At 40.6% G+C, this 15999-nt stretch overlaps 1 protein-coding gene across 1 annotated transcript in view; it reads right to left on the bottom strand.

The window, feature by feature from the left end:
• Positions 1-960: 960 nt before the first annotated feature.
• LOC146315857 (sodium/potassium/calcium exchanger 3-like) overlaps positions 961-15999 on the bottom strand; it is a 119591-nt gene continuing 104552 nt past the window's right edge. The window contains exons 10-17 of the mRNA XM_084735621.1: positions 15379-15506; positions 14669-14829; positions 12337-12574; positions 10434-10600; positions 8276-8390; positions 7546-7658; positions 4201-4266; positions 961-4041 (exon numbers count right to left, since the gene is read on the bottom strand). Of these exons, the coding sequence (XP_084591747.1) occupies positions 3892-4041; positions 4201-4266; positions 7546-7658; positions 8276-8390; positions 10434-10600; positions 12337-12574; positions 14669-14829; positions 15379-15506 (1138 nt within the window). The 3' untranslated portion in view covers positions 961-3891. The remainder of the gene's footprint in view (positions 4042-4200; positions 4267-7545; positions 7659-8275; positions 8391-10433; positions 10601-12336; positions 12575-14668; positions 14830-15378; positions 15507-15999) is intronic.

Raw genomic sequence — 15999 nt, 5'->3', positions numbered from 1 at the left:
ACGCTTTTAATCCCACTTAGACGACACATCCTCAAACCTTTATGACAGCATGGGTTGATTGCCAGTGACCCCCAAAACAACATGTGACCAATAGAGAATAATGGCAGCGACCAGATCTTAATTATGTTATTTCTGTGATATAACTCACTTGACATTAAACCTGTGTTTAACGTTATGAAATGGTTGCAGTTTGGGTAGGTTTAGGAACTCATCACATATTGGCTGGCCTTAGTGACTCGTGTGTGCACACAGTACCTGTTAGTGGCTGAAAGCAATGCACTGGTATTTTCAAGTGACTTCAATATAAATCTGTCCACAGCTGTATAAGATGTGCTGGGCTGTCGATGTAGTATAATGTGAAAGAAGACCGCATCTGGAAGAGAGGTAAGGCACATAATGTTACGTGCTTCACGTGACCTTTGTAATGTCACTTTGTTCTTGATAGTCACTTCAGTGATGTCACGTGACCTACATAACATTACTTAGGTGAGAAATGTGACGTAAGTCATCTGCCAAAACTTTTTTTTCAGTTAACTCCTAAAATTGTTCCTGGACAAAAACTATCACTTGTTTTGTTTCGTGGATGAAAATAAAATCAGGAGAACTTGTTTTTCCATGTTCTTAAGCCATAAACACTGGAGAGAAAACAACTGAGTCAGACTTAGAAAATGGATCACCAGGAAGTGTTTTTCTGACTTGCCTCTCAGGGCTTCCTTAGACACGTCTTCCCTCAATGAGAAAAAAACAATGAGTGGGGCACTTGACATTTCAAATGAAGCTATCTGGAGGAAAAGCTGACATTTTGATGGATACTGAGAGAATCAACAGGCTCTGACAGATGAGTGTTCACTTCTGCAGTGGTGGAAGTCTTTGAGGAATAGTGTGACTTCAGCTGGCGTGCCTCGCCTCCGTAGTGAAATAAAAATCCCCTGTAGGGTTCACGAACCACATTGCACATGCTCTAAAAACTAGTAGGAATATTTATGTACCACAAACCTACCATAAATGGACAAATCTAGACATTAGGCATTACAAAATACAAAGAACTCCTGGATAAAAATAAAGTTGATACCCCAACTTTAAAGTATTAGAGCTGGGGTAAAAGTCCTGATGCTTTATATTGCATCTTTACTCTACTCCTACCATACTACCACTGAAATACCTCAGCTCCTCTTTGGGACCACGGGGGAGTGAAGCAGGACATCCATCCACCACAGAGGAAATACCTGGTCCAACTTGCTCGGCTGGCGTGTTGAATAATGCCACCACTGTTTTTAAGTCTATTTGGTCGGTGTCTTTGAGAAGAGAAAAAGCAGCAGTCCATCTCGCCACGACAATCCCCCCAAAAAACATAACATTTGCGTCGTTTAAAACCTTGATATGATAGTTTCATACAAACCTGCTTCATTTTACAAGGATGCCATCCTTATAATCAGCATGCATTAGGAGGAGGAACAGTTACAGTCTCCCTGTGAAGCTAGTTTAAGCTCTTCAGTGCAAGTTTGAATTCTGTTTTGTAACGTCCACACACATCACAAAACGAAATCAAGTCATTAATGGTGAAATCGACCTTCGGAGGAAATTGTGCTTGTTTGTACACGAGTGGTCATCTGAAAAGATCTTAGGTGTGGATTTCAGCAACCCTGGGTCCATAAACAAAACCTGCCCGGGTGTTCTGTGACCTCCAGAAGAGAAATGTGCGTATGACATGAATAAATAATAAATATGACATCTGGGGGGTATTTACAGAGGGGCACTATATACAGTAGGACTCTTCATAAAGCTAATGTTAATTTTCCCATACAAAACACAGAAGCTACAGCTGTGATGCTATTGAAGTTAATTTATAAAAAGGTGATTAGATAATGCCCTGGATCTGTGAGTATGTTGGGGGGTTGTAGCTCTGATCTGAAAATGCAACTTTATCTCTGAAAATGTTCTGTTCCAACCATTAAATGCACTCTACAGACCACATAATGGAAATATAAAACAGACTGTCTATTTGCACCCTGGTGAGAATAGTCACATGGCAGCTTTGTGGCTATTTGCACCCACCCCCTAGTTTAACATTAAAGAGCAATTAAGTCATTGTAGAGAGGAGGTGTTGGTCGATGAATGGATTAAACACAGTTCTGTACCCTGGCAGATTAGGTTTGGGCAACAAAACTACTTGTTTAGGTTTAGGAAAAGATCATGGTTTGTCTTTGCCATGCAGGTGTAAATAGTTCATGTACCAAGTGCAAATAGAATTATTGGCTACACAGATTGTTAGCCATAAATAGCCACATTTTCAATAGCCACACTGACGACATTAGACTATTTACTCTGCTTGTGCAAAGAGCATTTTTAGCCCAAGACACCTGAGTGCTCTGTGAGTCTCTGCCATAAATAGCCAAACTGGCTATATTGGCCATTAACACCCAGGTGTAAATAGCCACATTGACCATTTACACTCTGTGTGAAAATAGCACTGGTGGCTGTAGACACCTGGGTGCTTGTCTCTGCCTTGCTACATCACATACATCCAGGTGTAAACAGCCACACTGACTATTTACATGCCGGGTGCAAACAGCATCTATAGCTACAGATATCTGGGTGCTTGTCTCTGCCATCATAGGCTATATATATCTGGATGTAAATAGCTACATTGACTATTTACACCCTGCGTGCAAATAGCATTGCTGTCTTCAGACACCTTTGTGTTTGTCTGTGCCATAAATAACCACACTGCAAATGGCTACATTTGCTATTTACATCCAGGATCCAAGTAGCATTGTTGGCAACAGACACGTGGGTACTTGTCTTTATCATGCTAGGCTATATACATCCAGGTGTAAATAGCCACCATAACTATTTACCCCCCTGGTGCAAACAGAATTGTTAGCTACAGATACTCGGGTGCTTGTCTCTGCCATCCTAGGCTATATATGTCTGGATGTAACTAGTTACATTGACTATTTACACTTTAAGTGCAAATAGCATTGTTAGCTGCAGACACCTGGCTGCTTGCCTCTGCCCTCCTAACCTAAATACACCTGGGTGTAAATATACACATTGGCTATTACACCTGAGGTGCAAATAGTAGTGGTGGTTACTGTCATCTGGGTGCAAGTAACATCTCTGCCAATATAAATATCCCTAAGAGAATCACGTTTGAAAAATGTGCTCATCTGCATAATAGATTCTGTTCTGCCTCAAGACTTCAGCTCATGGCCCTAACATTACCTAAACAACTCAACAAATCTTCATTATCTGCACCACAGCACTAAACTACACCCTCCCACCCCATCTACATCATTGCTTTTATCATTATTACTCTCAACTAGTAGATCTAAAAGACCCGCCTTTCCTCTCAGGAAAGGATAGCAGCTAGTAAACATTACAACTTTCACAACTAAATATGGGGAGTTTCAAGCAGTAGTTGGACAAAGAGTTCTTTTTTTGTTGCTGTTGTTTTTGTCCTCAGTGCTGTCCTGTGTGAGGGCTTAGAACGAGTCAGTCATTTCCATCTCTGCTCCTGAAATCAATCCCACGCTCTGTTCAAGAGCAAACACCAGAGCAGCTCCATATTGCACTGAGCAGAAAGACGGGCATCAAAAAAAGAAAAGAAAAAAGAGCAGAGTGGGATCTCTTCTCACAAAAGAGATGAAAAAGCAGGAAACAGCGTGTGAATCAGACCAGTGTCTAATGGTATTTGCAATTAATTCTTGCTTCCTGCTGCCCTAAATTTAAAAATACACTTCCTGGTTCTCATTCTATCGTCGGACGAATACTTCACTTGGAATTCCTTGCAAACACCACTTTTAATGTGAGTGTGTGTGCACATATGTACATCAGTGTGTGTGTCTGTGTGTGTGTGTGTGTGTGTGTGTGTGTGTGTGTGTGTGTGTCTCAGTCGTCCCGGCAGGTTGGCAGGTTGACAAAGGTGAAGATGTTGTACTCGATGAGGCAGGAGAAACACAGGAAGACGGTGTAGAGGAGGAGACACATGAGACCCAGACGCTTGTCCAACGTCCACTTGTTTAGGTGAACTCCCAGGACCTGGACAGACAGACGGACAGATGGAGGGACGCAGGTGGGTGGAAAGACAAGCAGATAAACAGATTAATAGACAGACCGAGAAAAAACAAAGGGAGACAACAGAGAAATGAGACAGAAAAGTGTCCTGCTTATGGAGAAGACATGCTGCTTTGTACTCACAGTCGTAAACACAGAGGCCAGCAGGAGGCCGACGGAGAAAATCAGTCCTTTACTGTTCAGTTTGATCTGCAACAAGATAAAGTGTGAGACATCATTATGATGGGAATGATCCTTTAATCATACTAGCAAACTTAAATATGCCCATTTTCGTCTCAGCTCTTTACGACCTGGACACACCAGGATGTCAAATGGTTTAATTTCACTGTGAAATCAGTTCATTCCAAGAGAATCACAGTGATCAGGATCTGGTCCAAGCAAATGTTCCATGTGGACAGAGCTGACCTTTGAGGGGACAGAGAGCCAGAGAGTCCAAAACAGAGGAGACTATCACAGCTGATTAGTTGTGTTGCACCATTCACTTTTATTTAACCTTGTTGTTAAAAATGATTAACAGTTATGAAACAGGAGTCGACAGAAATACATCTTCTATATGAACTGTGTAAACTTATTGTCCCATTACTGACTCAGCTAAGATTGCTAATGCACTGTTAGCTTAGAGCTTTATTTTCCCCTCCCCAGTGCTGCAGGAACGACTCCAAAAACCCTGAAGAGTTAGCATATTAGCATATTGTCTTGAAATCAGTGTGTTTTTTTTTAAATGGGTAATAAAATTACAATTAACATCATTAAGAAATTGTATTTTTGACTCCACTATCAATTCCCGTGCTAATTAAACTTGTGTATTCTTGGTGCCCACTATATATATCCCCTCTCCATGATGTTTAACATAAATGGAAGCATTGCCTTTCCTTCTTACAGTGTATACTCTGCACTGAGAACAGCAGCCTCCTCATAGAAACTCCAGCTGGAGTGGTGAAATGTACAAGACCCGTCATTAAAACATCTCTAAACCAGCCGAAAAATAACTTTTACCAACATAAACCACCATTTTTACCAACATAAAAACTTGATCTTGAATCTTGATCTATATTTGATCAGCACTGTCTAGTTGAACAGTTTGATCTGAGTTTTGGAGCCCTGTGTGTTGCACTGGACAGACTCACTTGTCACTCACATAGCAGCCTCTCTGCTTTATCATCTGTTTTACTCTGAATGGGACCACAGTTTATTAAATGAGCTTCATGCTGTATTGAGGAAAACTCAATACTAGTTATTGAAATCATAAACTCATCAGTAAACTGTTTACTGATGAAATAAATCAGCTGAGGAGTAGAGTAACTTTAATATAAAACTCAATACAATCTGACTTCTTGCAACCAGTGGAGTCGCCCCCTGCTGGCAATTAGAAAGAATTCCACTAACTGATCAGTAGCACCCAACGACAAAAAAAGAGAAAAACATAGCTCATAAAATTTGTGGTTTGCTGACCTTGCTGCAGTTTTTTTTCCGTATCAGATTTTTTTTTGTACTGTTACACTCTTTACTCTCCAAGTAAAACGTCCCTGTAACAGTTGATTTCCCCCAAAAGACACTTAATTCCTGTTTGGGTAAACAGAGCTGAGCTCGACTTTTATTTATCTTGTTCCATTGCGCTGCTACTGCTGTGGACCTCTGACCTGCAGGCAGTTCATAGAAGCAGGAAATGATGCTTTTTTTCAACAACTATTAATGATGACTTTGTTACTTTGGCCACTTTGTTTCATCTGAGTTCATTTTGTTGTACAACAGAAAAACAGTCATTTAATTTCTTTATGTCAGTGCAGCATATAACCAAACTACTTTCATTATCAAACCAGTAACTCATTCTCTTTCCCTCCACACACACACACACACACACACACACACACACACACACACACACACACACACACACACATTCACCTCCCTTATGGCCTCTGTTCGTGCTTTTTTCTCTGCCACTTAATTGCTTTGTGTCGTTCTATTTTCTTCTGGTGTCTCGTGTTGTCGTTCAGTTTGTGTTATCTCATGAGGCAGTGTATCAGCTTATAATGTTGACTGTTTTGGGATATATGTTTGAGATAATTTTTGACTGCCAGTTGGGTTTTATTATCTCAAGTGGACAGATTACTGCGCAGCATCCTTTTCTGTTTTTTATCATATTTATTCACTTGAATCCATCTGCAGCTGTGTTTTATCACTGCACAAAGCTACACTTGAGAAAATCTGATGTGTATCTTATCTGTTCAGCTGCTAACTTGTGCAGTTAAGACTTCTTCTTGTTTATTCCTGTCAGCAGGAAAATGGATTTCACATTAAAAGATGATTGTGAGTGATTCTGCTTATGGTTCCCAACCCGCCTGCATGTTAAACCATGAAATGACAACATCAAACAAAGGCCAACTCCAACTCAGTGTCCCTGATTCATGCTGTGCTGTGTCTGTGCTGGGATTTAGAGGGTACACTCATCTAAAGTATTATGAAACTTACCTTTAGTGATATCTACCCATTTTAAAATGTCATTTCTCTACTTTTGAACGCCACAAACAAAATTTAATCCACAATTGTATTGACGGCAGAAGTTTCTCGGAATTTGTCGGTTTGATATTGTAGTAACAGAGTGAAATTCCTTATGATGCCAACTGTAAAATATCTGCAGATTCACTAACTGTTATTGTCATGATTTAATGAGTTCATGTTGTATTTGCTGTGGCAGATGCGTCTGGCTCTTTCAGAGAGATTTCCACAAGTCCTGGATCTATCTGGGCCAATCACGAGTGTTTATTTAATACGGGTCAGGTCTGATGTGATCAAAGAAGCAAAAAAGCGTCACGGGTCCATAATTGAAAAGTAACGCGTCACATGTTTCAAGTGAAATGCACCAGGTTCACAAAACTGATCAAACTAGCAAGTTAGCAAAGAAAATGGAAGTTACTGGATGTAACTCCAGTTCAACGAGTACATGTGTAGCCATCTGTCTGCATGTTTTCGCAGCCACAATAAAGCACATTAGTTTTAATACGCTAAACCTCAAAAAAACAATTATAACAGTAATGACAGTATTGCAAAGTCCATGTTGTGGTGGAACATTTCACCATTTACTGCAACGCAACAGGTATACAGCCCACCCTTTTCAAACTAGACAGTGCTGTATATGTAGTATATTTAAATCATTAAATGATCATGATTTGTCATCAGAGATTAAGGAAACATGCTAAGTTGAAATACTGGCTTCTATGACAACACTAAAGCCAGCATGTCTGCCTTTGAAAATTCTAATCTGGGTTTCACGTTTATTATAGTTCAAATTAATGCTGAATGAGTTAGTTTCTGTTAATGAGTTGTAAGAAATCAATAATAATTTTTCAGAGGGAGTAGATGTTTATTAGGGTTAAACTGAGCAATATCTAATGGAGTCTGGCTGACAGTGAGACAGGCAGTCACTGAACTCCAACTCACAGTCAACAGGACAAATGTATTACTTACATCAGAGCCGTAGTTGATAGCAAGAGTCTTCAGGGCCCAGGGGAGGCCGAGCCCCACCAAGATGTCAAACACGTTACTGCCGATGGAGTTGGACACCGCCATGTCTCCCATCCCTGCACAGACAGACAGAGGTGGAGTTTTAAGCGGCAGAAACCGACAGACAGCATGAAAGGACAAGTGAGTGGGCAACGAGGTGGACAGGCGGGGACAGTGGCAGGTTGAGATCAGTGTCAGATCTTTCCAACTGACGTCCCACACAAACAACGATGAAATGAAGCGCCAGCGGCTACAAAGCGAAGGATGGACGGCTAAACTGTGGTGGCGAGTGCGCACCTCCCGGTGAGCCCCCGCACACAGACGGACAGACAGTCAGACAGAGGGACGGACAGACAGAGCCGTTTAAATATTTGATGACAGGAGCAAGAATAAACACAGATGAAAGGATGGAGGAAGGGACCCCGTTGGGCTGTCTTCCCTCACCAACCCCCCTCTTCTTTTTCAGCCTCGCCACAGGGACGGAAGAGGGACAGCGGAAAAACATGACAGGCTCACCATCTTAACCCTCCCCCCTCACACTTCTCCCCACCCACCTCTAACTCTGTCATCTCTGTCCCCTCTTTGATAGCCGCTTCACTTTGATTCTGTTGTTTGGCTTCCATCGAGCCGTAGGTGCGTGTGTGTTTGTGTTAAATGACAGCTTGCTAACCTGTCATTGTGTGCGTGTGATTACCTTGTCGTGCTACTATTAGACTGGCCATGCAGTCGGGGACACTGGTGCCGGCTGCCAGGAAGGTGATGCCCATGATGACGTCTGGGATACCGAGTGTGAAACCTATCACTGTCACCTGGCAGACAGACAAAGACAGGCAGATTATTACTGCTTGTATTTTGGCAGTTGTGTGTGTCCTTGTGTGTTCTAGATAATCAAAACAAGGACCCAGTCATACAGAAACAGATCCATGGTGCTACTAGACGTCCACAACTCCACAGGAAACCATCAGTTAGTCAGGAATGTCTCCAAATGAATGCTGATGTCAATCTGTGTCTTCTGAATCTGTAAATAAGACACTGTCTGCTGACATGTCACCATATTATCTTAATCAGGAGCAAACATGTCAATGTTGTACTTGCAGCTTGTTCTGCTACCCCCAAGAGGCAAATGCTGCCTTCACATAAAACTTGTGAGTTTGTGTGGAGTGTGTACATAATATGCTTGGTGTTAAAGTGGCCAAGTCAGGAGATGACCGTTGCTGGGCAACAGCAATATGGACGCCAAAACTGTCAGCTTCTAAAAGCCACTGAGGCTAACAATTTAGCAAGCTACTGAGCAGGTAATATAATTCAGGAAACACTTTAAAAGATCAAGCTGTTGGTAATAACATTTTCATCTCACATAAAATTACAAAGAAAAAGCCTATATGACTAAATTTACAATATTAAATGACCATCCACTGAAGAATTAACTGCTATGGCCTCCGCCATTTTTGAAACCATCAGCAAACGTGTCACAACTCCTAAACTCAGAGATTTTTGAAAATTCCCACTTGGAAGGTCGTGAATACCACCAGAAGAAGGAGTTCATATGGACTGTTCTTATGTCTGCTTGGGGTTAACATTCAGTATTTAACTAACATGTTAGCCATGTCAGCTTTAAAAAGCTAGCAAATATTATAGTACTGAAAAGATCATATGGCTAACATATTGGCAAACTACTGCTAATATCCACATCCAGAAATTACAATGCTGAGACACATTGTCCACATGTTCCAACAGCGTGTCTTCATAGTAAAAGAGTTCAGGTACTAGACTGTCCTGCCTGCAGTCCAGACCTGTCTCCTATTGAAAATGTGTGGAGCATTATGAAACACAAAATATGACAACAGAGACCCCGGACTGTTGAGCACCTGAAGTCGTATATCAAACAAGAATGAGAAAGAATTTCACTTTCAAGACTTCAACAATTAGTGCCCGCAGTTCTCAAACACTGACTGAGTGATGTTAAAAGAAAAGGTGATGTAACACAGTGGTAAAAAAGATCCTGAACCAACTTTTTTGGAACATGTTGCAGGCATCAAATTCAGAATGACTGTATATTTACAAAAAATAATTAATCTTATGAATATTTTGTCTTTGTACTGTATTCAAGTAAATGCAGGTCGGAAAGTTATTGGAAATCAATGCACTCTGTCTTTATTTTTGTTTTGCACAGTGTCCCCACTTTTTTTAGAACTTTTTTAGTTTTAGTATGAAGACAGAGACACAAAGGGAGTCAATAGTCAGTGTTTCATTATTTTAAGGAAGTAAGTCTTTCAACATGAACCATGATCTTTTCCTTAACCTAACAAAGTAGTTTTGGTGCCGAAACCGACCCGAGACCTTTATTTTGAACGTGTAACAGGATGTTGCATATTTATTATTGTTAACTTGACCAAGGAATGAGAAAGATGATGGATAATTCATTAGTTTGAAAGCCATGCTGAGTGTCATGAAAAAATGGAAAATTTGTGTCCAAGCACGTGGACCTAATAGATTTAATTGAATTACTTTTCCACAAAGTGCCATGAGAGCATGCTGGGTAATAACAGTGGTGTGGGTGAACCAAAGCAATAACACTGTGAGCCATAAGATCAAAATAATGATCCAGAAAGATCCAGTTTGGGTTTCTTTTTCATTCCATTTAAGCCAGTTTCCTGCCAACATTTCATTCTTGTTTATACCACTAAAGAGCACTATTAATTTCACGTGTTAATTGCTACTGGAGACATTAAAGACATAACAACACAAATATAATTAACTTTAAAAGAACAGAGTCACACAGGGTATGGCAGAATATAATATCACTTTCATCTACAGTTTTCCTTCCCCTCTTTTTCCTCCCCGTCTCTCACCATCCAGACCATGATGTAGGAGAATGCGGCGATCCACAGGGTGGAGGCGATGAAGGACAGCATGAAGCAGTTGTCCCAGCGAGGCTTGGAGCAGTTGGGGACAGTGAAGTACAGCACGAGGCACAGAGGCCAGGCCAGCAGCCACTTCAGCTTGTTACACATGCCAGCTGCAAAGACACAGGGCGAGACAGTGTCAGGACTGAGACACGTGGACCGGGGAGAGTAAAAAGACAGCTAATTATGTCCTCTCATACCAAAAACATCCTCCATAATTGACAGTAAACTCTGTCGTCCACTCATTAGTTTGCTGTCCAATTAATATATTTTTAAATAAGATGCATTTCTCACTATAGAGCTCTGAAAGTGTCAAAGTGTGGAGACGCTGCATTTGTAGTTCATTGTTTGTGCAGTCAAATGTGTCTAGAAATGCACTTGAATGTATCTCATCTGCAGGATGTATGTTATTACAAAGTGTGACACATGAACAAATGAATGTTTAAATACAATATTTCAAAAATGCAAAGATGCAGGACTTAATGATGAATAATGTGAGGGTGGAATTAAAAAAACAGATGATAAAAATTAGTAAATTATTGATAAAGACCTCATTTGATCCAGCAGCACTTGATTTGATAAGAATTCCTCTTGCATCATCCAGCAGATGATCAACACTAGATGCTCTCACCAGTGATACTCTGAGTTCACCAGCAAACAGTTCTGCTTTTGTTAATCTGTATTTTAACCACATTATTTGTTTTTATCTAAAGATCAAATTTAACAGCAAATGTATCAACTCACTTTAAACTTTCATCAACTTTTTGTGATTAAATGTTTGTGTTCCACTCTTTTTATTCATTATTTTAAGTTGTGAAAAGCCTTCTGTGTCTGACAGATTTGTTGTCTGCTGGAGTGCAACACCAGAGAGTCTGCTGGTGAAGTGGAAACTGAAGCGCACTGTGTCAAAATAAAACGAGAGCTAACTGAATGTCAAGCTTCTACAACAACCTAAAACCAGAATTCAACAACCTGCAAATGCATTATGGGAAAAAGCATTCTCCAAATGTACTGAAAAGGGACTGCCTCCTCTATAAACTACTACTGTGTACTTTAAGTGCATCATTTGGTTCACTGCAGATGTTTGTGAACACTGTTTCTACTGATTTGACCACTGAACTAGTAACCATGATATCACATAACAAAAAAAAATCACGCAACATTTAGGCCTTCTTGTAAATTCGGCATTAATGCAACACATTAAGTTGTCAGTTTGTTGTGAGATTGCTGTACTGGTGGTGTCTGAAGTGTGTCTACCTGCCAAAAGTTAGCAGTTGTTTGAACACAGTTTCAACTGATTTCACCATTTACACAAAATCTATCAAAGACAACATGTTACTGATGGTAAACAGGTCAAACTAGTTAATGAGTTAAGAGAAACACCTGCGATCCGTGAAACATGCACTGTCTGTTCTTCTCCACCTGAGTATGAATGAAATGCGTTTGATCTTAAATTGGATGCGTGTACAGGATATTTCCAGTTAGCATATGGAAACAGCCAAATACATCCATACAAGGGCAGCAGATTCAAGTGCAGCGTGCAAACCAAAATTTGACCTTGGCTACTACTGCCAGTTAAAAACAACAACACATTTGGTCTTTGCAAACAGAAATGATGTAGCTACGTGTTTATTTGCATATAGAGCCGAGAACTGAAATATGATCTGTAAAGATACAGAAATATAAAAATACAACTACAACATTTGGTTTTGGGGGGATTTTCGTACAGGAAATATTTCTTGCCAAACACCCGTCAGGCACAGTGACTGTGAGCAGCTTAGTGGACTGTTGAACTATTTCTTTAAACAAAGGTAAACTCCTTCCACACAGAAACATCTGCAGCAGGTACCTGGGCACTGGAAAGGTACGAAGGGTCCCTCTCCATCCTCCTCTTCCTCCTCTTCGTCGTTCTCGTTGTTCTCATTGTCTTCGTTCTCCGTCTCGTCCGCCTCTCGGTCGTCCCGGTGACCGCCGATGCCCCTCTCTGCCCCAGAAAGCCCGTTTTCTATGCCCCGCCTACTTCCTCCTTTCACTTGAACATCGGAGTCACCATTGGTCAGAGTCCGTGTGTTGATGAGACGCTGCCTCTGTATCACACAAACATGCAAAGACACTGATGGTCTGATCCCACCTGGAATACTCATTCACATCCACACTGTAGCTTCAATCGACAGTATGAAAGTTGGCTGACATGTAGATGTTTACTGGGAATTGTCTTTATTTTGTTCTTCTATTATAGTCAGGAAATAACTAAAATCAGGTGTGGTGGCTTGATATCTGTGTTAACGTTTGATTGGTTTGCAGAGTTGGTGGAGGCTTGAAGACACAATAAAACAAACATAAGCTTGAAACACAGCATGAGACAGTGAAAAGTAAAGTACATATACTCAAGTACAATTTTGACATACTTGCACCTTACTTAAGTATTTCTGTTTTATACCTTTTCATACTTCCACTCCTGCCTTCCATGACAGCTTTAGTTACATTTCAGATGAAGATCTGACACAATGAATAACAACACATTTCTTGTATTTCTGCTTGACCTCTCTTATTGCTACTGTTGTCCTGTTGCTCTGTATTCGCCTGTCTGTCTTTGCTCTTCAGGGTCTTTGCTTGTCTTTGTCTAATTCTGCAAAGTTCTTCTTAAACTTTTTTTCCCCTCATGTCTGTCCTTGCTTGAATTTGTATGTTGTTGACCTTGCTTGTGTTGTTGTTGTTGTAGTGCTGTTTGCTTCCGGTCTTTTTGAACTGTGATTTGCCCTCTGTGCTCTTTTCTTCCTCTGCTTTTATTGCTGTCCATGTCTGTTTTCTGCTTAATATTGTCTGTGTTCTGCTTTTACTGTAATTTAGCATGCCTTTGCAATTACTGTTTAAACTTGTTTCCTAATTCTTAATTTTTATATTGATTTTAGATTGTCAACTTTACATCTGGCCAGGATGAAAACTAGCCTTTCTGCTAATTCTTGCATATTTACAGTAATGTTTATTAATATGCACTGTCCCTGATAAATAAATAAAATAAAGAAAGAAGAAAAAAGATCAGTGCTTTCCAACCTCTTTGGCTTGTGACGCCTTATAACAAGCAGTGTATGGTTGTGTCACATTTCAGATGTCTGAGTTGTTTGCAGCTCAACAAATAGAGATTTTTCCTCTAAACTTCTGACATGATTTCATTTCAATACATGCTCACATGTTCCAATATTTCACTAAAATCAAAGATTAAAGACAAAAAAAAAAAAAACATCTGAAAAATGAAAACAAATTTGTGATTCAGAACTTTTCCCCTCTCTCTCTCTTTTTCCTCCTCTTCCATAAATGATTTCATCACCCCTCAGATTTATCGGGTGACTCTCTGGATGGGCCCAACCCCCTGCTTATGTGCTTTTACCTATGCAGAATCTTTCATACAGGACTTTTACTTAGAATTTTAATTATATTTTATTGTATTTATCTTTATCCATCCAGATTTTTCTGGTGTGAGCTGCAGAGTTTTGGATCTCTGTGAATTATCTTGAGTAACCAGGTCATGATTTTTGGAAAGAGACACTGTTTTGAGTGTCATTTAGTCCCATTATATTGGAGAGAAGTCTCTACAGCTGATATCTCCAAAATTCTGCAACTCACACCAAAAAATCTAGATGGAACAACAACACTACAGGCCAAATATATATACACATATACACAGAAATATGTATTCTTGATTTTGGAGTGAACTGTCCCTTTAAGCAAAGGATCTAAATACTTCTACCACTGCCTGTAAACACACAATAGCACACACAGTCTGTTTGCTGTAGGAGAAAAACCACACAATTTAATTTGACGTGGACTACAAGGAAGTTAAGGACTGAGGTTTAGCTTAACTAATGTATTTACATTTGTAAAATAACACATGAGATGGATCCATTTGTTGGATCAGTGTTCTGACTTTCTTGACTAGTCCTTGAGAAATGCACAAAAACACGTAATGCGTGGAATCCTCAGTGGTGGAACTGATTTGTAGGCCGGGGCCTCGGTGCAGCACCAGATTACCTTGTTAAAGAGGCTGTCTGAAACGCTTTTCCCTCTCTGCAGAAAAACACACACTGCAGTCTGCTTCAAATTGGAAATGGCAGCAATCTTTTTTTTTTTCTCTCTTTTTTCAATCAAAAGTGCGACCGTGGTGCGGCCGTGTGAATCCTCACCTCGGTGATGAGCATCCGTGAGGCCATGGTGAGGCGGGTTCTGGGGGAGAAGTGGCTGGTGATCATGATCCTCATCCCGGCCTCGGAGAAGGACAGCTGGTGGGGGTACGCAGACAGCAGCTCATCCACCATCAGTACTGATGGCTTCCTGTGGTGGTTTGCTGTAGGACACACACAGTGTAGCACAAAATAAAATGAGTGACTATATTCTTACAATGTTTGTAACCATAGCAAAGATTCCACACAGGCGCTGGCATATCAGACTGGTAATAACATATTTTACCACTAGGTGTTGCATGTGACTTAGCTGCTCCTGAATGGAACATACTAGGAGCCCATGAATGTGTGTGGTGTTGCAAGGCAATGAATTTTTCACATGTTCCTGCAAATGTTTCAGAATAAAAGCCCTGATAAAGAAATGAAGGATTTCTGTCCACTGAAATGTGAGAGGGCTTTTTAATTTGAAAGAGTTTGTATTAACATACAGAAATGGACAATATGACAGCTTCCCCTATACTGAAGCCAGAACATATTGATCGCCCCCTGGTGGCTGGCTGCAGTATCTATCTATCTATAAATGCAAAAATGTCAACATTTGTTGTTCAAGATGGAGTTGTGTCAAAGCTATTTCTTGGCGAACAACACTTAATGTATCTGCCCAGTGCTTCTGTGCATCCAGCTGCTGAATGCCAGTTTACCAAAGAGCGTACCTTTCTTCAGTAGGACAGCGGTGGCGTCACAGCCGTCGTCTAGGTCAGCGTTGTTGGCTGCTCCGTTCCTCAAAGAGGACGAGTTCTTCTTCCGCCTCTCCAGAAAGCGAACAACATGGGAGTTCAACCTGAAAAAGACGCCAAGTTCCGCCCAGTTCACTCGTTACATTTAAGCGCACAGAACTGCAAAACTTTAAATAGGGACGCTTCAGTCACGTTTTTTTGGAAATGATCCCAATTGCCGATCATTTATTATGCCGATAGTCACTTTTTTGTTTTGTTAAAGCAGCTGTATAGCAGTGTAGCAGTATTAAGCTGGTATTATGCGTTTTGCTGAGGTCCATGTGACAGAACCTTTGTCACCAGTGGTTGTGTGCGAGGGCTCTGTGTTGACATCCACATGCCCACCCATTTGTTGAGACCGTGTGGACTTGTCCGTGGACTTTTCCATGCAGCCACTACAGACATCGATCTACTGCACATATGTGGAGCGCTTCCTCTAAGCAGACTTCACAAAGTAGTTTAGCAAGAGCTGATAGGTGTCCCTGACGTCTGCATACGTGTTAATTTGGGACTATAATAGAGGCTTTATGGACTAATTTCATGGCTTTGTCATTTACT

Source organism: Lutjanus erythropterus, chromosome 14 (genome assembly GCF_056507025.1).
Source record: "Lutjanus erythropterus isolate fLutEry1 chromosome 14, fLutEry1.hap2, whole genome shotgun sequence".
Classification (NCBI taxonomy): Eukaryota; Metazoa; Chordata; class Actinopteri; order Lutjaniformes; family Lutjanidae; genus Lutjanus; species Lutjanus erythropterus.
Note: the sequence above shows the minus strand (reverse complement) of the source record. Positions and strands in the feature narration are given on the sequence as shown.